Here is a 23,501-nt window from a genome sequence, read left to right on the forward strand (position 1 = left end):
GCACATATCTCATGTATATGTGCAGGCTGCTTTTTCAGGAGGGAAACACGGGCAGAAAACACAGGGATTAAACACGGGTAGGAACGATCACATACACCATCATTAAAAATGATCCTGACAAACATGGGAGCTTGGTAAATTCCTGAATTTCTTTTAAAAAAACCTCATGATTCTGATCATTCCTATTGATATTTAAAAATGGACAGACATGGGCAGTACACAGAAAAGTAGTAAATTTACCCCATCATATATAACATAGTTATCTTTGAACCATTGGCTGGCAGTGTGAGGAAGCAAATACTTTTAGGGATATCCAATTATATGTGAAAATGAAAAGTTTTCACAGTTGAAGACTTTTCGCACATATCACCAGAAAAACTCGAAGCTATGCATGCTCCCATTTATCGAGCTATCCTATTGCAAAACCAGTGATAACCAATTTGCACAAAAATTCTTGTATGGATGACAGGCGATAAGTACTGGTGATAATTGGAAAAATCAGCCTGTACCCCCAAAAAACCTAAACTATTATTGGGTAATATTATAGAAATCTGTTAGTGGCCATAATCAAAGGGTTTGGGGTCCTTAAATTGTGTCAAAAGGCTGTTCATTTTTCGAAAACAGTGAAATAATGACAGAAAGTTAGTTTTTTTGGCCAAAAAATTGCTGTAGTAAAAGTAGGTGTAAGAATATTTTTGAGTAATATTAGGGCACTTTTACAAAATATTTAAAATATATATTTTTTTAAAAATACACCTGTCACTGCCTCCTGCAAAATCACCTGTCCCATTCATACATCCCACAATAAACCTGTCCCACTACCTTAATCCCGTTTTTCTTTTCACGTTTTACTTTTTCACACCAAAAATTATGTAATTATTGGCCAAATTAAGCTAATTAAAAAATGATTTAATAAATAGTCATTAAGGAGGATGTCCCAGTGGTTCTGCACCAAGTCCTGATATTTTTAGCCAAAAATAAGGGTTTTGCACAAATTATGACCTGCTCCAGGATCCTGAAAAACAAATTGCAATAACTGCAATACAAGAATTTGCACCAGCAAAAACATAGGACAGCCCGAAAATTGTTTTTGCTGAAAAGTTTTCACCAGAAAAACAGGTTATAGTGGATAGTAGGATATTCCCCCAAGTGTGAAACTGCAGGTAGAATTAGAGTGCTACAGTAGGCACATACATTATATCAGAGTTAGTCACCAAAGAGCAATGATATTTAAAGCAAAAAAGGATCCGAATGGGAGCTGCAGGCACAAGTCAGAATTCGACCATTGACAGCAGGAAGATCCATCTTGCAGGAAAAGGCAGCAGCATCAAAAAGCTTTAGTGCATGCCAGACAAAGGAGAATGTACATCTTGTCAGTGAGGACTAGAGGGGTATGTAGTGATTATAAGAGAGAAACAGAAAAAGTGGAAAAAGCACATGAAAAAGTGGGAGGGAAAAGAATAAACAAGAGAGAGACAAGGAAGGATCTCCAGCCTCCAATGGACCAAAAGTAGAAGGGCCCAGCAAAAGTATTCAAAGATGTGTAGATTCCACAGCAGGCCACCTGACAGGAAAAGAAAGGCACTGGTCCCACAATCAGCCAGACAGCCACAACTACAAGCTTTCACTCAGTGCCCCTGACCACTGATGAGCAGGAGCAAGGACCACCCATGCAGCAGAAGAACACCCTCAAAGGAGCAGGTTGGATCATCTTCACTAATATCTGTGCAGGGCAACCCCAATACTCAGAGCAACCTCAGATCCCAACAGAACATAAGACTTGCAGCAAAACTCCCAATTGAAGGAGAGAGCATCAGCCCCACTTCACAGCCACAACTTCTACATGGATATACAGTGCCTTGGTAACCAATGTCACTGCTCCTGGAAGTTCTCCATGGTGAAGCATGAAACATCTTCGAGGCAAGAGACCTCTCTGACTCCACAAAGGAGTAGGACGACAGTAGCGAGCAAGAGTAGCGTGCAAGTTCACATTGCAACTATACAGCAGGAGACCTCCATGACTCTGGCAAAGGAACAGGTAATAATTAGGGAGCAGGAGGAGGAATCAGTTCCATGGTGCCATATTCTTCAGGGTGTAACATCGACACTCAGCACATCTGCAGGATGTCCAGATGGACCATGACTCCCGCAGTAGGACACTGGAGGGAAGGGGAAAGCACCTGCCATGCTATTCAGTCAGAGCCACCTGCAGACACATAGCACCCCAGCCCCTACATTAATGTTCCTGGCCACTCACCATCTCGAAAGCAAATACCACAAGACCCATCAAGGAGACACTGGAAGCAAGAATGGCTGGTGTGGCAGGTGTCCTCTCTAAAATCACAGTAGAGAATATAGCCGATATTACGTAAGCGGAGAAAGTGGGTCTTCATTGCAGTTCCAGACTTCTGGGGCAAGCACCAATGTCCAGTCTACTGTAAATAGCCAATATATGTGCAATGCAAGCTTGTAATTGAATCTGCTCCTATTATAGCAAGGACAGTAAGGGGAATTTGGTGGGCTAACTTGCAATATTATCAGTAGAAAGGTGAAATTATCCTTTAGACCATCTACTTTATTCACAAAAAAGAATTATTTATATAAGACAGTATGAAAATCTGAGTACTCAACACTACAGCATGACCATTCATACTAGTCTCTTAATATAATATATATCATTATATAAATGTATATATAAATATGTGATTATAAAATACTGTATGTATATTTTATTTTATATAGTGTCTGCAATAAAGGGATATGGGAGTGCACAACACAGGAATGTCAATCTAGCTGTCATATTTATGGTGATGGACATGTTGTAACCTTTGATGGATTGCGGTATGGTTTCGATGGACTTTGCCAATATACAGTTGTCCAAGTGAGTAAAAAATTATATTACACTTTTATTTAGGTGTATAGAGTATCTTAATGAATGATTTTATAAAAAGTTTATATCATGAAAACAGTACAAATAAAATAGTAGTTCTGAAACAGTGTAATGCTGTTTATGTTGTACAATCTGTAGAAATATTTATTATACTTAGTACTTTTGCAAATTGATGTGTATTAAGATTACATACTAGGGGCCTGAGTCAGACTTGGGAATATAGTAACATACTGTAGATCAAGTAATTGTGTACCTGGATAAACCATGTTGCAATGCAAGGGGTGCAAATACATAAATGATGGACAGTTTTATTTTATACTGAAATTTAGATGTCAGTTTGGACACACCCCTCTCATATATAAACTTCTCTGCACATTTTACATCTGTGCCACCTGCAGTGCAGCATGGTTTTACCAAGATGCAAAGTTACTTGCTCTTTATTATTCTGTTCCCAACTTTAAATCAGACCCTTAGTCCAGACATTATTTTCAGATTTGAATATTTCCCTTTACAATGTGTATTGATATGCTGAAATGAATGGAAATAGCCCTTAGTGACAATGTGTAAAAAGTTTTTTTGTGATTTTTGCAAATTTAATAAAAAAAAAAAATCAAGAAATCACACGTGCATAAGTATTCATAGCCTTTGCCACGAAGTTCAAAATTGAGCTCAGGTGCATCCAGTTTCCACTGATCATCCTTTAGATGTTCCTACAGCTTAATTGGAGTCCACCTGTGGTAAATTCAGTTGATTGAACATGATTTTGAAAGGCATACACCTGTCTATACAAGGTCCCACACTTGACAGTGCATGTAAGAACACAAACCAAGCATGAAGTCCAAGAAATTGTCTGTAGACCTCCGAGACAGGATTGTCTCGATGCACAATCTGGGGTAGGGTACAGAAAAATATCTGCTGCTTTGAAGATCCCATTGAGCACAGTCACCTCCATCATCCGTAAATGGAAGAAGTTCGGAACCACCAGGACTCTTCCTAGAGTTGGCCGGCCATCTAAACTGAGTGATCGGGGGAGAAGGGCCCTAGTCAGGGAGGTGACCAAGAACCTGATGGTCACTCTGTCAGAGCTACAGCATTCCTCTGTGGAGAGAGGAGAATTTTCCAGAAGGACAACCATCTCTGTAGCAATCCACCGATCAGGCCTTTATGGTAGAGTGGCCAGAAGGAAGCCACTCCTTAGTAAAAAGCACATGGCAGACCATCTGGAGTTTGCCAAAATGCACCTGAAGGACTCTCAGACCATGAGAAATAAAATTCTCTGGTCTGATGAGACAAAGATTGAACTCTTTGGCGTCAATGCCAGGCATTATGTTTGGAGGAAACCAGGCACCGCTCATCACCAGGCTAATACCATCCCTACAGTGAAGCATGGTGGTAGCAGCATCATGCTGTGGGGATGTTTTTCAGTGGCAGGAACTGGGAGACTAGTCAGGATAGAGGGAAAGATGGATGCAGCAATGTGCAGAGACATCCTGGATAAAAACCTGCTCCAGAGTGCTCTTGACCTCAGACTGGGGTGACAGTTCATCTTTCAGCAGGACAATGACCCTAAGCACATCCATAATATCAAAGAAGTGGCTTCAGCACAACTCTGTGAATGTCTTTGAGTGGCCCAGCCAGAGCCCAGACTTGAATCTGATTGAACATCTCTGGAGAGATATGAAAATGGCTGTGCACTGATGCTTCCCATCCAACCTGATGGAGCTTGCGAGATGCTGCACGGAACTGCCCAAAGATAGGTGTGCCAAGCTTGTGGCATCATATTCAAAAAGACTTGGGGCTGTAATTGCTGCCAAAGGTGCATCAACAAAGTATTGAGCAAAGGCTGTGAATACTTATGTAAATGTGATTTTTTTAGTGTTTCTATTAAATTAAATTAGCAAAAATCTCAAAAAACCTTTTTACACGTTGTCATTATGGGGTATTGTGTGTAGGATTTTTGAGGACAAAAATTAATTTATTCCATTTTGGAATGAGGCTGTAACATAACAAAATGTGGAAAAAGTGAAGTGCTGTGAATGTTTTCCGGATGCACTCTATTACTGACAAGTACAACATTCTCTCTCTTTCAATAGAAAATATTTACATTTTTCACATAAAACTATGGCCCTCATTCAGAGCCACTCGCTAGCGGCAGTACGCTCGTTCCGAGCGATGTTCGCACATCTGCGCATGCGTACGGTTTTTAGTACGCATGCGCGAACCAGTCAGTGCGGCCGAAAATCGTTGGTACGCAATATAGCGAGGGCCTGCTATTTTGAGTGACAGAATGAGGCGTATGTGGGTGGTAACAGGGGAAGGTGCTTGAAAACGGGGAGTGGAGATCCGAATGCAGGCGTGCTTAAAGGTCAAAACGGGCGTTTTAAGGGAGTGCATATTTAATACAGCAGCGTCACTGACCACGTCACTTGGTTTTTTTTAACTCAGAACTGCTCGCAAGATAGTGGTTGAAAACACCAACCACAAGAATAGCGAGCAGTTCATACGCTGTACGATGTACTCGATTAATCTAATAAATAGCGGACATGACGTATGGTGTGTGCGGCCAGGGGGCGTTTTTATCAAAAAAACGAGCGTATGTTTTGCTCGCTCATTCAGACTTAGAGGTGGGAACAGACTGCAATTTGCGAACGGATCATTTGAATAGCCACCCCTTGTTTTTGAACGAACGACCACAAATAGCGAATGGCTCTGAATCAGGCCCAATGTTTGGAATAGTGTCATTCTTAGCTTCTATCAAAGGGGGAGATGTACAAACCCTTTTTGAGAGATAAAGCAACCAATCAGCTTATAACTATAATTTCAGAGACTGTGCTAGTTAAATGACTGAAGTTAATGGGTTGCTTTGGGAAACTTCTCCACTTTTTTTTAATCTCTATTCAAGGCTTGATGCACCTCCCCCATGATGTGAACTTTAGTACATGCAGCAATTGTGTGTTTTCTGAACTTAGCCTAGAAATGCGTATCTCTGCCAAAGTGTAACATGTAGATGTGGGTTCCATTAGTAGTACAGGATGAGATCCAAATATTGATGGCTTTCCACCCCTTCATGGGATTTAAAGGGGTAAATTTACTGAAAATCTCTTTAAACTAAATTGCACATTTATTAACAAAGATTTTTTATATTGATTTTTAAATGTTTGTAAATGTTTGATTTAGCCCCTAAAATAAAACATCAATGATGATCGATTTTAAACAATTTAAAATCAATCAAAATCTATAAAAATTTAACCTTTAATAAACTTCACCCCAATAATCTTGTTGAGCAAAAATCATGTTCCTGAGCTGCTTCACAGAAATAACTACATCATTGTACCAACTGTGAACTGTAGGAATGCCTTTACTCCCCATAAAACTATGTACACACTATACAATTATTGGTCCATTTTGCCAGTAATCGGGTGATCGGCCTGATTTATTGTACAGTATGTATGAATGATTATTTTAGCATTTAGACAAAAAAACTCATTGTATTGATTATCCTATTGATCGGCCAAGAACGAAAATGTTTGCCTCAATTTCACAATATGGAGCAGTGTGTGTGCATTTTCGATAATCTGTTGATATCTCCTATGTTTTCCTGTCACTTTGTCATCCTCCGTGTGGGCGTACATATGCAAAATTAGTGTGGTGGATAATCGGTAGCTTCTATTAAAAAGTTGCATAATGTGTAGCACAGATATTGGGGCTGGGAATTTGCTAAAAAATCGCCCCGTTTTTTATCCCGATCAAAAAAATCTGACAGTGTGTAGCTAGCTTAACTCTCTTCTCAAGCATAACTTGTTCCGTAAACCTATGTGCTCTAGTGGAACTCAATGTACATTTGTGTAAATCAAGACATCCAATGGTTCCAACTCTGCTTTTGCTCTGCAGAGCAGCTATTTTGTGCTTCATAAATTACTACCACTGTCGGTCACAGGTCTTTATTAACATAAAATACTTTATCCAATGATTAGACACAGACAAGAAAAACAAAATGAGGTTACAGTGCTGTTAATTAAATTAGACATACTCTTTTGCCAGAACTCATTAAGTGGGCTTGTTTTAATGTATTCAATACACTGTGGGCCTGATTCAGCAAGTGCACTGCTGATCACAGATTCTTGATTATCAGGAATCTGCGCAGGACCCATTCTGCAAGTGTGCCTAATGGGTCCTGCGTAGTCGCATGCAGCCGCTTCTGTACATCTGCCTGATTGACAGGCATTTAATGGGTGGTGCAGGGTCGGCCAGCATTCCCAGAAAAGCGGGCATGGCAAGCCGGGAGTGGCAAGCCGAGGCACTGCGTAGATCAACGCAGTGTCCTGAGCTAGCAAACCGGTTAGTCTGAGTAAGCTGAGGCTTACTCAACTGGCTGGCGGACCAGCACCATCCACCATCACGACGGGTGGGGGGGGGAGGAGGGGGAGTAATACACCTCCTACTGCATTTGCATAATAGCAAGGACTTATTTGCAAAGTTGCCTGTGTGCAGCTTTGCAATTGCAAACCTTGCAGAATCACCCCCCGTGTCTCAAAATTACTTAAACAGGTCAGTTCTAGATATTCTACCTACTTATAATGTAGCACAGGTAAATATTTAATTTGTATAATTTTGCAAATGCTAGTTCTTTGAAATTAATAAAAGTTTCTTTTGCCAGGATAATTGCAAGAATAATCCAGGCACATTCAGTATTTCTGTACAAAGTAGCCCTTGCTGTGAAGATGGACTGACTTGTTCCAGAAAAGTTATCATATCCTTTGAAGTAAGTTTTTTATATAGAACAACTTTAAAAATGTCAACATTAAATGTATTGTGCGTACGATCATTTTTTTCAGCTATACAATGAATTACACATTCCCTTCAAAGCCCTAATATCATAATACTAAAGTTTTGAAAAAACAGTTCTGATTGTCATATGCATTTCTAATGTCTAAAGTGAACTGAAAGTACAAAACTTACTGCATATCAATTCAAAAAACATATCATGTACCACAGTGTCTACTAGGTATAATCTCTAAGTGAAAGTCCAGAGACTTGCTGTCAGCTATTGCCTCAATGCAATAGAAAAAACTTGTCTTTATATCATAGGTGATTTCCATGGATATCATCAACACAATCCCTTTTTCATGTGAATTTCTGATCTATAAACCTCAAGTCTATGCAAAAACATAGAGGATTATTAGTCAAACTCACTTTGACTGATATGTATTCATTATGTCTATAGCCAGAAATTTGACACATGATTTTATGGCTAGGGTTAGGCTGCAATTAGGGTTAGTGTTAGGATGCAATTAGGGTTAAGGTTTGGCTTACAGTTACGTTCAGTTTAAAATACCATTGTCAACAATCTGACTGTCAAGATTAATAACGTCTACACTCTGGCAAACTCGACATTATATTAGTGTCGACAAGTTGACATCCTGAATGTCGGCATTCAAACTATGTCAACATCATGCTGTCGACATAATATTCCACATCCTCTGGACTGTATTCATGATATTCTTCTCTGCATCCCCTTCCTCATTGCATTTAGCTGCTTACTGAAATTAATTATTAGTACTCTTGTGTTTTGCAGTACATTTTTTGATCAAATGTAATTGAAATGTGTTGAATTTAATGCTTTGTCATTGTCTATTGCTATCTGTACTGTATTATAACTGAAATTCCTAATAAAACACAATGCTTTTCTTTTATTTTCAGGACATTATAATTACCCTACAAGATGGAAAAAGCAAATCTGAGTTTTCTAGAGATTCAGACTGTTCTTCCAACAAACTCATGAACACCCATTCTGAAATGACAATCGGCATGTACATGGTTGTCCAATTGTCTAATGGAATTGCTGTAATATGGGATAAAAATACAGATGTTACAATGCTGATTGACCCTAAATGGAATGTAAGTGTTGAAAACAATTGGCACTTTAATTTTGTGTTCTACTTTCTACTTTGACAAGTAGGACTTACAATATTCCTTTTTAGTCTTAAAACACCAAATGAGCCATATTACAGTATTTGATAACACTACATGAGCCCTGCATGCAATTCAAACGCAATGTTAATGTTCATGTAGTTGAGTGATTATTTTCAGCTGTGCATGCAAGAAAAGTCCTGAAAACCCCTACCGCTCAAGCTCTAGACAAAATGTATGCGCTAGGGAGAAATGAGGTGGCAGAGTGATTTGCATTCCTAGGTGGTGACTGGGAGATGGCCTGAAGTGAATGCAAAAATAAAAACTTCCATGGACATGTTATGGGAGTGTCGTGGGCATGTCAGTTAAAAGTGGCTGCATTTTCAGATGCACAGCTGCTTCCACATAGGCCATGTTCAAACAGAGACATTGCCATTGGAGATAATACAACTGTTGATGATGCATGCGATGTTGGTGTGTCAAGAATCACTGACATTGTTACAGCATGCACAGATGCTGAAAGTGGGCATATCAGTGCTTGCTCATTGAGATGGACCCTAGTGCACAAGGGAAAGACTGAGGGGGGAATTCAGTTAGCCGCAAAACCTGCAGTTAACTGGGATTTTCTTTCGCCTGCCCATGGTACAGAAACTATTTTTTGCGATCTTGAAAACACATAGGATCCTTGATAAGGTCATGGACCTGTGTGTATTCGCACAAAAACAAACATATTTTTGGGTGAATAAAAGGGACCTAATTGAGTTGCCCGAAGGCAAAAAATTATGGTATGTCCCATCTTATTTGCTCAAAAAATTATCGGGGCTAATTGAATTCCCCGCTGAGACAAGCATTAACATATTATAGTTGCCACGACTCTGCAAAGAGACGCACCAGCGGATGCCATAGCATCCACCTTTGAAACAGGCCCAATAACAGTTGAATAAATCTCATAGAGGAGTTGGATTTATCATCCTCTGGATAACACAATATAGTCTAGAACCAGAGACATGAACTTTACCCAAGAAGCAGAAGAAGACTATAGTTAACTGCATGAACAAAGGATAACAATAATATTTGTAAGACTTATATGACAAAGACTTGCAGTTCAAATGCATGTACTAAATAATTAAACACTTTAGAGTTCAACAACATGCAAAGTTAAGAATGTATACAGTGTAAAGTTTTGGATAGAGGATAGATTTATGGTAAAAATAAATATTGTCCAAACGATGCTCAGAAAAGAAAGTTAAAAAAATGAACTGCAGTATTCCATTCTACTCAAACGTTATACACTGTATACTGTTTATTGTACAGTGAAGTTTCTTGTCTAAACTAGAAAATCAAATATATATACTGTACTGTAATACTATAAACATAATATATGCAATTTATATGTGGATGTATGCTTTTGTACAGTACATGTGCAAATGTGTAAATAGATTTAGGATAGGGAGTTCTTTTTTACAATTTTGTTTTTAATCACAAATCCATAACATCAAAAGTAACAATTAACATTACAATCCACTTTTTATACAGCTACAAATTTGAAACAATATTTTTTTAATTTTAGTCAGTATTAAGTATTCCTACCACACATAAAAACGCATTTGCACTTTGTGTCCAAAAAATATTTTGTATACAGGTCACACACAGGTGAACTCTGCTGTGCATAATTGCATGAGTGAATTTGTCTGAAATGCAAGTGACATGGATCACTTCCCATTCCAGTAAGTGATGTTTTAAGCAAGGAAAATATTTTAACTCCTTTTTAAAGAAGCTATTGAAATGAACGGAAATACTCCATACATAAATAAATGACAGCATTCAGCAAATCCCTCAACCACTCCCAGCACTATAGAGGCTTAGCTGATTTACTATTAAAATAGTCATTAAGCATGCTATAGAGACTCCTCAAATAGCGGAAATCAGCCCAAGCTTTAACTACAATTCCATCTATCTCCTAGCCTTTGCCTCTAAGCTCCATGAGAGGATTTACAGCTGCATTTCTACTTTTATTTCCTTCTACTTCCTACTTTACCCACTTCAGTCTAGCTTTCTTTCTCTGCAGTACACAGAAACTAACCTTGCTAAAGTCACCAATTCTTGCTGCCAAATCCAATTTTTAAATACAACAAATGGCAAAAGCGGGCATCATAGTATACCATATATAAGAAATAATTTATACATTAAAAATAAGGGATAAGTATTGAGAGTCTGTTAGAGCCATGCATCTTTTATGAGTCTTTATTCATCCTCCTTGACCTCATCATTGAGTTTGACACCATCCTGTCTTCCTGCAAATCCTGCACATTTATCAATTAAATGACAGGTGGGGCAGATGCCCATAGCAACCAGCATATAGCTATTATTTTTAGGACTGTACCTGATAAATGATAGCTAGAAACTGATTGGTTGCTATTTGCAACTTCTCCACTTGGCCTTAAAAGGTTTGATGCATCTCCCTCCCAGGTCTGAATGACTTTGCACTCTCAGTGGCTGTCCTCATACCGATCTGACCACTCTTTCTCTTGTCTCTCCTCATGACTCCACCTTTATCCCCTTTCCAGCATCTGTTGGTGTCCCTCAAGGTTCAGCTCTTGGGCCTCTCTTTTTCATTATATACTCTTCCTTAGTTGGGGTTATTTAGTTCTCTTTGTAAACATTGATTTAGATATTATAAAATCATTGACATATGATATATTATATACTTAGTAAATTACTCTGAATTAATTAAAACTGTTTTATATGCACATTATGCTTGCCACATTATGTTAGTGCTTTATAAGTGTAGACTGAGACTAGTAACCATAAAAGTTCTTATAGCCCGCAACCACTACTAACAACACAGTCTTTTTCTAATCAGATCATCAAGACATCACAGGAGATTAGTGACAGAGGGGAAGATGTATTATAGCGGCATGTTAAGTGCTGCTGTATCACTTCCCACTTCGCCTCTTTACCGTGGTGAAGCAGGAAGCACTAACAATGAGATGTATTAACATCTCAATGACCGGAGTGGGGGAGTGTTAAATGCCCCCCTCAGGCGATCCCTGCCTGAGTACACAGTGTATCAGCCTAGTGCTGATGCGCTGTGTCTCAGTCCCGGCCGGCTCCACTGAGCATGTGCGGGATCTCGCAAGTATCGCGAGATCCCGCATGCAGCCCTGGAGCCGGCAGCCCCCGCAGCAGGGACAGCACTGTCCCTGCTGTGGGGATAGGGCATCGCCAGGCTGTAGCTGTCGATAGCGACAGCTGCAGCGGGCAGAATGGTCAGGCAAACTGACAGTTCATACATTGCCCAGGCTACCAGTGCTGCTACCTTGTCGATAGCAGTACTGTTAAATCCCCCCCTCAGGCGATCCCTGCCTGAGTATGCAGTGCATCAGCCTAGTGTTGATGCACTGTGTCTCAGTCCCGACCGGTTCCACTGAGCATGTACGGGATCTCGCAAGTATCTAGTAGATAGCAGTGCCAATAATGACATAGCGCCCCTGTCATTTACCGGCAAACCCCCTGTTCATACATCAGGGAGAAGCGATATCAGCGCACATAACATGCTTCGACGTTTCATACATCTCTCCCAATATTGGTTTTTGTATCATAATTAAAAACTGGAATTTTTTCAAATAAAAATGACCCGACAACTGAAAATTCTACTAAGTGGGCTGAATGGTTTGTTATCTGTACATAGGACTTGACACAGAATTGGGAATAGAGTAAAATATAGCAAGTAACTGTGTACCTGGACAAACCATGTTGCAATGCAAGGTGTGCAAACTGCAAATACATAAAAATGTTTGCATGCAGGGTAAATACTGGCTACTTTTGCATGTAGCACACACAGGCTGGACAGCTTTATTTTTACACTGCAATTTATATCTCAGTTTGGACATGCCCCTCTCATATATAAATTTCTCAGCACATTTTGCATCTGTGCCACCTGAAGTGCAGCATGGTTTTACCAAGATGCACAGTTACTTGCTCTGTCTTATTCTATTCCCAACTCTGAATCAGGCCCTTAGTCAGCAGAATAATACCTTTGCATTCACATATAATGTATTGATGGGGACATTTAGGGGGATATTTACTAAAGTGCGGGTTTTTAGAAGTGGGGATGTTGCCCATAGCAACCAATCAGATTCTAGCTATTATCTTCTAGACTGTGCTAGATAAATGCTAAGTAAAACCTGATTGGTTTCTATGGGCAACATCTCCACTTCTAAAAACTCTCACTTAACTAAATATACCCCTTAGAGACGAACTCAGATTATAATATGCTGTATATTTTACTAACACTATTTTCTTTGCATATAATTATAAAGTAAAGTTGTTATACTTATGACATGGCTTGGTAGAAAATAAATAAATATCTGCTTGTTTTAAACTTTATAATACAGGACAAAGTTTGTGGCTTGTGTGGAAATAACAATGGGGATATGAATGATGATTTAATTGCCAGAAATGGTATTAGGATGACTAGAGAACTAGAGCTGGGAAATAGTTGGAAGGATGATTCATTTTGTCCAGACGCACAGACTCAAGCTTTCCCATGTGACAGAAATCCTTACTGTAAATCCTGGGCATTAAGGAAATGCCAAATAATAAAGGAAGCTATATTCAAAGACTGCCACTTAAAAGTAAGTTGCTTTTACTCTTGTTTAGAAAGGCTTACCTTACAAGATATACTGTACACAATAGATCTCCACTATTTCATCAATTTAAAGTATAGTAGGTAATATTTCAGCAGTTTATTTTTATAAGAGGTGCCCTCTATTCGTGATAAGTCCTCACATGATCAGAAAAATGTACAGAATACTTAAATATCATGTGTGAAGCCATAAATCTCTGCTCCACCCATCACGGCATTATTTGAATTGGTAAAGCTGAGTTCAATGAGCCATCATATTTATTTAAATTGACCTTCATATAATTGACCTGTCACTAACACATAGCTTAACCAGCTGAATTCATACTATTGCCCGCATTCAATTTGAGGCGAAATGTCGGAATCAGCGATTATTTATAGCATCATTTTCGCCTATTTGAAATATCCCCGGTTTCAATTACATTGACTTTTCGCAATTGTGAAAAGTCATTGTAAAAAAAAAGGGATAATTTTTCACCAGCCTTTAAAAAAAAAATGCAGAATTGGGGTTTAGGGGTGCAGGCTTAAAAAAATAGCCTGCACCCTTGGGAATGCCCCCTTAAAACGACATGTGCAAAAAAAAAAGTAAATAAAAATATCGGGACACCCCAAAAAAATTATTTAACATTTTGGGGAGAAAAAAAAAATAGAGGAACAGTGTTTAAAAATAGCGAAATAGGTTCAGGGGTATTCTGTAAGTATGCGGCAGGTGTTTTCTAGAATAGGCTATTAGCGGCAGGTGCATTTTTGCAGAATTTAAAAAAAATTAGTTTAGGGACTTAAAAATATGCTAGTATCCATTTTCATGTACCCAAAATTCAATGGGACCACTTTTAAAAATGAAAAAAAAAATAGCTAAGTGCTCTTCTGCATTACTTGGGAAAAAAACACCTGCCGCGGCTATTTAAAAACCCGACTTTCAAAAACGATTTAAAAACCCAACTGCAGGCAAAAACAGGGGTACCCATAGTGATCCCCCAGGTCTGGACATCTTTAGGGGGGTCCTACAATGAATTCCCGAAAATTCCCATATTTTTTCGCCGATCAAAGTTTCGCCGGTTCCCAATTTCGCCTACTTTGGAATTGAATACGGGGAATAGCAGGCACGCGCGCAATGCTTTTCCACCTGGAAAACAGGCGAAGAAGGCAAAAAAGTCCAGCAGGCGAAAAGTCTGGACTTTTCACTTCAAATTGAATACGGGCCTATAACTTCAGTAGGAACTATAAATATCACACTACATTGTTTTATTATTTCATATTTAATTGATAGGCTAAATTCTTATGAGATTAGTTTTGCCTAAAAAACAAATGGCTTATGCTGGCCATATACACTACAATTATCGGGGCGATCCACCTGATGTCGGCGGATCGCCCCGATAATTGTAGCGTGTGTACGGGCGACCGAGGGTTAAATATTGCTCGGTCGGGCATGCCGGATTGTCCAGCATGCCCGTCTGATGCAATATTTAACCGGTATACTGTCGGCCGCATTGGGCAGTGTATGCCCAGCCACGGCCGATAGACAGACATTTCCTGTGTTCCTTCCTATGGAAGGAACAGGGAAATGTCTCCTCCCCCGGGGGCGGAGCACAGACGTCGGGCTGATACACTGTGAGATTTCTCTCACAGTGTATGCCGGCGACATCTGCGGCTGGCAGGCTGCCAGATAAAATGTCTGTCGGTCTGACAGACATTTTATCTGGCCGTGTATGCCCAGCATTAGTGATATATAGTTTAAGTTTATTTACTTTTTTTTAAATCACTCTCATAATAGATTTATTTTGTTTATTGTTGTAGTTGCCATTTACAGACAAATGGTATTAATTTCCACTACCACTGTACCTTTGACTGTAAGTGGAACTAGCCATGGTGAGCAGTTGTGTAGCAAGGTTCCATGGAACCTGGAGCATCCCCACCACCTACTTCCAAGAGCCTGCTATCCTGCGCAGATATAGGAGCTTTGATGCTACACTTCCCTATCACTGATAGACTGGGATCACAGTGACCTCTGTGCTCCCAGCCTATCAGTGACATTGAGGAAGGGGAGCGCTCAGTGCAGAAATGAGACCACTGAGCACAATTGTTACATATGCTCAGCTGTGAGTCAGAGCCACAGTTAAACAGGAGATTACATTGACACCTAGAGCATGCTCTACAGGGCTATTGGCGCTCGAAAAATGAGTTCAGATATAGCTCTGGTAGTGGACTGTAAAACATGCTAAACGTAGAAAAACAGGTTACATATAATTACATGTCCATTTTCATTTAGGTTGATCCAACACCTTATTATGATGCCTGTATCAAAGAAGCTTGTGTATGTGATATGGAAGGGATATATCTAGGGTTTTGCACCTCTGTTTCAAAATATGCTCAAGCTTGCATTGCAGTTGGAGTATGTGCTGATTGGCGTACCCCAGATCTTTGTCGTAAGTACCAATTTCACTTTGTTCATTTGTGGAAATCTCTCTAATCTATTTTCTTTTCTTATATAGTAATATTGTAGTACAGTACATACTATCTATTAGGATATAGGAATGAACACTATTATAGTAGAAAGCCATGCTATTTGTTGGATATTTTAAATGCATTATGTTGATAAAAACTGCTGATTGTCAGACAGCAAAAGGCCTGATTTATACTTGACCTAAGTGCAACTACAGGCTGGAATTACTAATTTCATAAACTTACAGTTGAATTAAATGTAACTCACACTTGTGGCCTCTTGCACCTGGAGATATGGACTTTGGGGTACAAACACAAGTTATGTGGAGTGTAACATGCACATGTAAGTGTACATTGAGAAAGCGTATCTCAAGATATTCCTCTTTTTGCTACTGAAGTCCTCCTGTGAAGCAGTGGCGTCCCTCCCCGTGGTGTCACCTGGTGCAGGGAGGGATGCTGTGCTCGCGGCCGAAAGGGGGGCATGGCCTCATGGACAGGGTGTGGTCATGCTGGAAGGGGGTGGTCTCATGGCCTGAACCCTGTATTCCTGACTCCTATGCTTTTTATTGGGGTGACCGAGGGGGGGGGTTAAGGTGCAGGAGGTGCGTACTGCCCTGTGTGCAGCGCCGGCTTCCTCACAGTGTTAGGAGCCAAGTGCTGCACTTAATACTATAGTGCAGCACCCGACTCCTGTCACTGAGGGGGAGTCTGCACCTTGGTGTCACCCCTGTGCACATACAGTTTACTTGTTATAAAGTAATAATTAATAATATGTTTCTCCCCTAAAATAAGTAACTGACAACACCAGTGATATAGACTAGACTGCTTACTGCAACAGCAGACAATAAACATAGGTCCCCCCTGTGAAAGCAACAATGGGCATCAGGCTATACAAAGCTGCTCTGATCACATTATGACAAGATGACTTACAGCATGGGATCCACCTGTCATGGTTGAGATGTGTCTACTATTTTGTGGTGGACACATTTTATAAATAGTAGACACCAGCAGGAATAATATAGGCTCAGGAATAACAGGCAGATAGACCTTAACCACTAGATTTGGTTTATTGCAGTGCATGAGATATTGGGTCTCATTCAGCTTGGATCAGAAGTTTGCAAATGTAAACCCCCTCATGTTGCGAAAATATGCAAATGAATGCGATAACACTATACCAAGATGCCCACCAGCTTATAAAGCTGCCACTTCCCATTACATATAACATACATCCGCAAGTCAGCGAAAACACAGGTAACATCGAGTAACATCGGATCCATACGCAGAGTTGTGGTTGGGCTTGACATGACTCACAACCTGCGAAGCTTCATGTTGCCATGTAGGCCTCTGGCTGCGTATGCTGCCACTGGGGCTTGATTATGCACATCCCTGTAACTGTGTTAAAATTAGTGGTGTGCACCGGCCACTTTTTGTGTTTTGTGTTTTAGATCTGGATCTTTCTTCGTGTTTTGGATCTGGATTGGTTTTGCCAAAACCACCCTTCCGTGTTTTGGGTTCTGGGTTTTGTGTTTTGGATCTGTATTTTAAAAAAAAAAAAAAAAGCATAAAAACAGCTAAAATCACAGAATTTGTGGGGTTTTCTGCTCCTATGCTATTATTAACCTCAATAACCTTAATTTCCACTCATTTCCAGTCTATTATGAACACCTCACACCTCACAATAGTGTTTTTATGTCCAAAAGGTTGCACCGAGGTAGCTGGATGACTATGCTAAGCGACACGAGTGGGCGGCACAAACACGTGGCCCATCTAGGAGTGACACTGCAGTGGCAGACAGGATGGCAGTTTGAAAAACTAGGCCCCAAACAGTACATATTGCAAAGAAAAAAAAAGAGGTGCAAGATGGAATTGTCCTTGGGCCCTCCCACCCACCCTTTTGTTGTATAAACAGGACATGCACACTTTAACAAACCAATCATTTCAGCGCCAGGGTCTGCCACACGACTGTGGCTGAAATGATTGGTTCGTTTGGGCCCCCACAAAACAAGCTGGCAATTAATCTGTCCCTGCACAAACTGGCTCTACAGAGGCTAGATGTCGTCCTCATCCTCCTCATCCACCGATTCCTCACCCTCTTCAGTGTTGTGTACATCCTCATCCTCACAGAGTACTAATTCGTCCCCACCGGAATCCACCACCACAGGTCCCTCTGTACGTTCTGGAGGCTGGTCATTTTTATGAACATCATCTCCACATTTTGTGGAAGCAACCTCCTACGCCTTTCGCTGACAAGGTTCCCGGCTGCACTAAACAGTCTTTCGGAGTACACACTGGAGGGGGGGCAACTCAGGTAAAATAGAGTCAGTTTGTACAGAGGCCTCCAAATTGCCTCTTTTTCCTGCCAGTACAGGTATGGACTGTCTGACATGCTGTCACCAATGTAATCCTCCACCATTCTGTCAATGGTGACAGTATCATATGCAGAGACAGTAGACATGTCAGAAATTGTTGGCACGTCCTTCAGTCCGGACCAGATATCCAAACTTGGTCCTGCCTACCCTGCATCACCTCCAGTGGGTTGCTTAGGATACCTAAGTTTTTTTCCTGGCAGCCCCAGTTGTGGGAGAAAATGAAGAAGGAGCTGTTGACGTGTCACGTTCCGCATCAGCTGACAGTGTTTTCACCAGCAGGTCTTTGCACCTCTGCAGGCTTGTGTCGGCCGGAAAGAGAGACACCACATAGGCTTTAAACCTAGGATCAAGCAATGTGGCCAAAATGTAGTGGTCTGATTTCAACAGATTGACTACCCTGGAATCCTGGCAAAGCAAATTAAGGGCTTCATCCACAAGTCCCACATGCCGAGCAGAATCGCTCTGTCTTAGCTCCTCCTTCACTTTCTCCAGGTGCTTCTGCAAAAGCCTGATTAGGGAAATGACTTGACTCAAGCTGGCAGCGTCTGAACTGACTTCACGTGTGGCAAGTTCAAAAGGGCTGGAGAACCTTGCACAACACGGAAATCATTCTCCACTGTGCTTGAGTCAGGTGCATACCCCCTCCTTTGCCTATGTCATAGGTGGATGTATAGGCTTGAATGGCCTTTTGCTGCTCCTCCATCCTCTGAAGCATATAGAGGGTTGAGTTCCATTGTGTCACAACCTCTTGCTTCAGGTGATGGCGGGGCAGGTTCAAGAGTATTTGCTGGTGCTCCAGTCTTCAGCACGCAGTCGCTAAATGGCGAAAGTGGGCAGAAATTTTTTGGGCCACCCAAAGCGTCTCCTGCACGCCCCTGTCGCTTTTCAGAAAATTCTGCACCACCAAATTTATTGTGTGAGCAAAACATGGGGCGTGCTGGAATATGCCCAGATGTAATGCCCATACAATATTGATGGCGTTGTCAGATATCACAAATTCCCAGGAGAGTCTAAGTGGGGTAAGCCACTGGGCGATGATTTCCCTCAGTTTCTCTAAGAGGTTGTCGGTGGTGTGCCTCTTACTGAAACCAGTGATACACAGCGTAGCCTGCCTTGGAATGAGCTGGCGTTTCAGAGATGCTGCGACTGGTGACGCTGCTGCTGTTGCTGTGTAAGGTGATACATCTACCCAGTGGGCTGTCACAGTCCACATGTCCTTGGTTAAGTGGACATTGGATACAACTGCATTTTTCAGGACACTGAGGACACTTTTTCTGATGTTTCTGTACAGTCTTGGCCTAGTGAAGTGGAATCTAGATGGGATTTGGAACCGGGGACACACTACCTCCATCAATTGTCTAAATCCCACTGCACTAATGGCGGATACTGGATGCACCTCTAACACCAACATAGCAGTCAAGGCTTCAATTATACATTTTGCTTTAGGATGACTGCTGTCGTACTTCATCCTCCTCGCTAAGGACTGTTGGAGGGTCAATTGTTTAGTAAAAGTAGTGGTGTTCCTACTTCCTCTCTGGGATGATGAACGACTCCCAGCAACAGCAGCAGCGGCAGCAGTAGGCGTAGCAATGCAGGATCCTCTGGAGGAATCCCGGATAGAGAGTCAGTCATGCCAGTGACATGGCCTGCAGGACTACTTCTGATCCCGACCAAGGAGGAAATTGATGAGGAGGGAGTTGACAGTGTGGTTTGCAGGCTCTTGGATTCAACAGGACAAAGGGATTTAGGTGTCCCTGGACTGCTTATGGTCTTAGCCAAAGTTTTTGAACTTGACAGTAACTTTTTATGAATGCGCTGCAGGTGACGTATAAGGGAGGATGTTCCTAGGTGGTTAACGTCTCTACCCCTACTTATTTCACCTTTACATATGGTACATATGGCAAGACAGTTGTTGTCCGGATTTGGAATTAAATATTGCCAGACAAAAGAGGTGGAATGTTTGGTCTTCTGCCCAGGCATGACCGTGATGGGCTTTTTCTTCCCTTGGACAACTGTCTCCCCCAGAGCCTGATTTAAACAAACCACATCACCATCAGAATCCTCCTTGCCAACTTCCTCCTCAGCGCCAGCTACACCAGTATCCTCATCCTGTTGTACTTCAACAGTGACATCTTCAATTTGCATATCAGCAAGTGGACTATGGGTGCTCCTTTCAGCACTTGCAGAGGGTGTGCAAATGGTGGAAAGAGCCACCTCTTCCAGTCCAGTGCTGGAAAGGTCAGGCATTGCAACCGCCACCACACTTGGACTCTCCTTGGGGATTTATGATATCTTCTTAGAATGCACAGTTCTTCGCTGTGCTTTTGCCAGCTTAACTCATTTGATTTTTTTAGCGGGATGAGTGCTTCCATCATCATGTGAAGCTGAACCACTAGTCATGAACATAGGGAAAGACCTTAGCTGTTCCTTGCCACTCCGTGTCATAAATGGCATATTGGCAAGTTTACGTTTCTCCTCAGATTATTTAAATGTTTTTTTTAAGGTCATTTTCCAAAACGTTGTCATTTGGGATTGTATATGCCCTCTACTATGACATTGGGCATCGGCCTTGGCAGACGACATTGATGGCAGTGGTTCTTGATCTTTCCCTATTTTATTTTTATTGGACAAAGTTTGGTCCTCCATTTATGTTATATTGATATATACATGCGGCTAAGGCGCACACAAACACAGAATATATTTTTTTCTTTTTGTTGGAGACTAGTGCACTTTGTGGGTAACACCACCCTTTAAGAAATTAGCCAGCTGGCTCTTACCTTATGGGACACAGGCGCACGCTTGGCACTGCTCCTTTGTTGATGCATGTACAGCTACAGTGCACACAATTCACAAAGACAGGAGAAAAAAGAAGAATTTTTATTTTTTGTGGAGCACACTTTGAGGGTTACACCACCCTTTAACAGACAGACACATGCTTGGCGTTGCTGCTTTGAGGATGCATGTACAGTGCACACAATTCACAAACACAGAAGAAATTTTTTCTTTTTTGTTGGAGTGCACATTGGGGGTTACACCACCCTTTAACAGACAGATGAACACTTGGCACTGCTGCTTTAAGGATGCACGTACAGTGCACACAATTCACAAACAGAAGAAAATGTTTTTTTTTGTTGGAGTGCACTTTGGGGGTTACACCACCCTTTAACAGACAGACGCACGCTTGGTGTTGCTGCTTTGAGGATGCACGTACAGTGCACACAATTCACAAACACAGAAAAAATGATTATTTTATTTTTGTTGGAGTGCTCTTTGGGGGTTACACCACCCTTTAACAGACAGACGCACGCTTGTCGCTGCTGTTTTGAGGATGCAGATGCGGCTACTGCGCATACATTTCACACAGAAACACAGAAAAAATGATTATTTTATTTTTGTTGGAGCGCACTTTGGAGGTTATACCACCCTTTAACAGACAGATGCACGCTTGGCACTGCTGCTTTGAGGATGCACGTACAGTGCACACAATTCACAAACACAGAAGAAAATCTTTTTTCTTTTGTTGGAGTGCACTTTGGGTGTTTACACCAACCTTTAAGAGATTAGCCAGTCGGCCCTTTACTTATAGGACACAGGCGCACGCTTGGCGCTGCTCCTTTGTTGATGCACATGCAGCCACAGTGCACACAATTCACAAACACAGAAAATAATTTTTTATTTTGTTTGGAGTGCACTTTGGGGTTACAGCACCCTTTAATGGACAAGCCAGCCGGCCCTTTACTTATGGGACACAGGCGCACGCTTGGCGCTGCTCCTTTGTTGATGCACATGTGGCTACTGCACACACAATTCACAAACACAGAAAATAATTTGTTATTTTGTTTGGAGTGTACTTTGGGGGTTACAGCACCCTTTAATGGTCAAGCCAGCCGGCCCTTTACTTATGACACAGGCGCACGCTTGGCGCTACTTTGTTGATGCACGTGCAGCCACAGTGCGTACAATTCACAAACACAGAAAATAATTTTTTATTTTGTTTGGAGTTCACTTTGGGGGTTACACCACCCTTTAACAGATGAGCCAGCTGGCCCTTTACTTATGACACAGGCGCATGCTTGGCGCTACTTTGTTGATGCACGTGCGCCCACAGAGCACACAATTTACAAACACAGAAAATATTTTTTTATTTTGTTTGGAGTGCACTTTGGGGGTTACACCACCCTTTAACAGATGAGCCAGCCGGCCCTATACTTATGACACAGGCGCATGCTTGGCGCTACTTTGTTGATGCTCGTGCGGCCACAGTGCACACAATTCACAAACACAGAAAATAATTTTTTATTTTGTTTGTAGTGCACTTTGGGGGTTATACCACCCTTTAACAGACAAGCCAGCCGACCCTTTACTTATGACACAGGCGCACGCTTGGCGCTACTTTGTTGATGCACGTGCGGCTACTGCGCACACAATTCACAAACACAATAAAAACAAAAATTTTTTTTTTTGGAGTGCTCTTTGGGGGAGCACCCCTGATGCACAGATCACCCCCTGGACAACACTACAGCACCCCTCTAGGACTACAGCCTTTATGGGACACTGCACAACACAGTCCAGCCAGCCCCTATAGACTTTGGAGCAGCCAGCCCCTATAGACTTTGGAGTGGACACAGCCCCTATGACTGCAACTGACTGCACAATACAGCCCAGCCATCCCCTATGACAGCAGCGCAACACAGCCCAACCAGCCCCTATGGACAACAGCAGCACAACACAGCCCAGTCAGCCCCTATGGACTGAGTGGTCACAGCCCCTATAGACAACAGCAGCACAACACAGCCCAGCCAGCCCTAGCTCCCACCCTCCCTCTTCACTGTCCACAGCCGGAGTGAGAAATGGCGCTGACGCGGGACCTTTTATAGAATCCAAAACCCACAATATCCGGAAGGTGGGATGATGACGTTTTGCCTTGATTTCGGATCCGAGTCAGGCGGGAAAAGTCAAGCCTGACTCAGATACGACTCGGATTGGGATTGTTTGGATTTCAGAAATCCGAACCCGCTCATCCCTAGTTAAAATGCACAGGCATGCCTGTGTTCCTTCGACCACCCCCACTCTCCACCCCCAAACGGCACTTCCTGTCAAAAATTTGTCAGTGGCTCTGCATGTCCACTGTGTTTGCTTTTGCAATCGCAGTGGCCGGTTTGCGCACGTGCACTGAGGTGCGTAAGCATGTGCAGAACGCAAACATTGACTGGGTGTGCGCAAACATAAACTTGCGAACCAAGCT

General features: G+C 41.7%; 1 protein-coding gene across 1 annotated transcript in view; it reads left to right on the plus strand.

The window, feature by feature from the left end:
* LOC148515255 (mucin-19-like) overlaps positions 1-23,501 on the plus strand; it is a 157,833-nt gene that overhangs the window by 128,497 nt on the left and 5,835 nt on the right. The window contains exons 19-22 of the mRNA XM_088480249.1: positions 2,743-2,881; positions 7,548-7,652; positions 8,591-8,788; positions 13,198-13,437. Of these exons, the coding sequence (XP_088336375.1) occupies positions 2,743-2,881; positions 7,548-7,652; positions 8,591-8,788; positions 13,198-13,437 (682 nt within the window). The remainder of the gene's footprint in view (positions 1-2,742; positions 2,882-7,547; positions 7,653-8,590; positions 8,789-13,197; positions 13,438-23,501) is intronic.

Source organism: Taudactylus pleione, unplaced genomic scaffold (genome assembly GCF_031769625.1).
Source record: "Taudactylus pleione unplaced genomic scaffold, aTauple2 ptg000251l, whole genome shotgun sequence".
Lineage (NCBI taxonomy): Eukaryota > Metazoa > Chordata > Amphibia > Anura > Myobatrachidae > Taudactylus > Taudactylus pleione.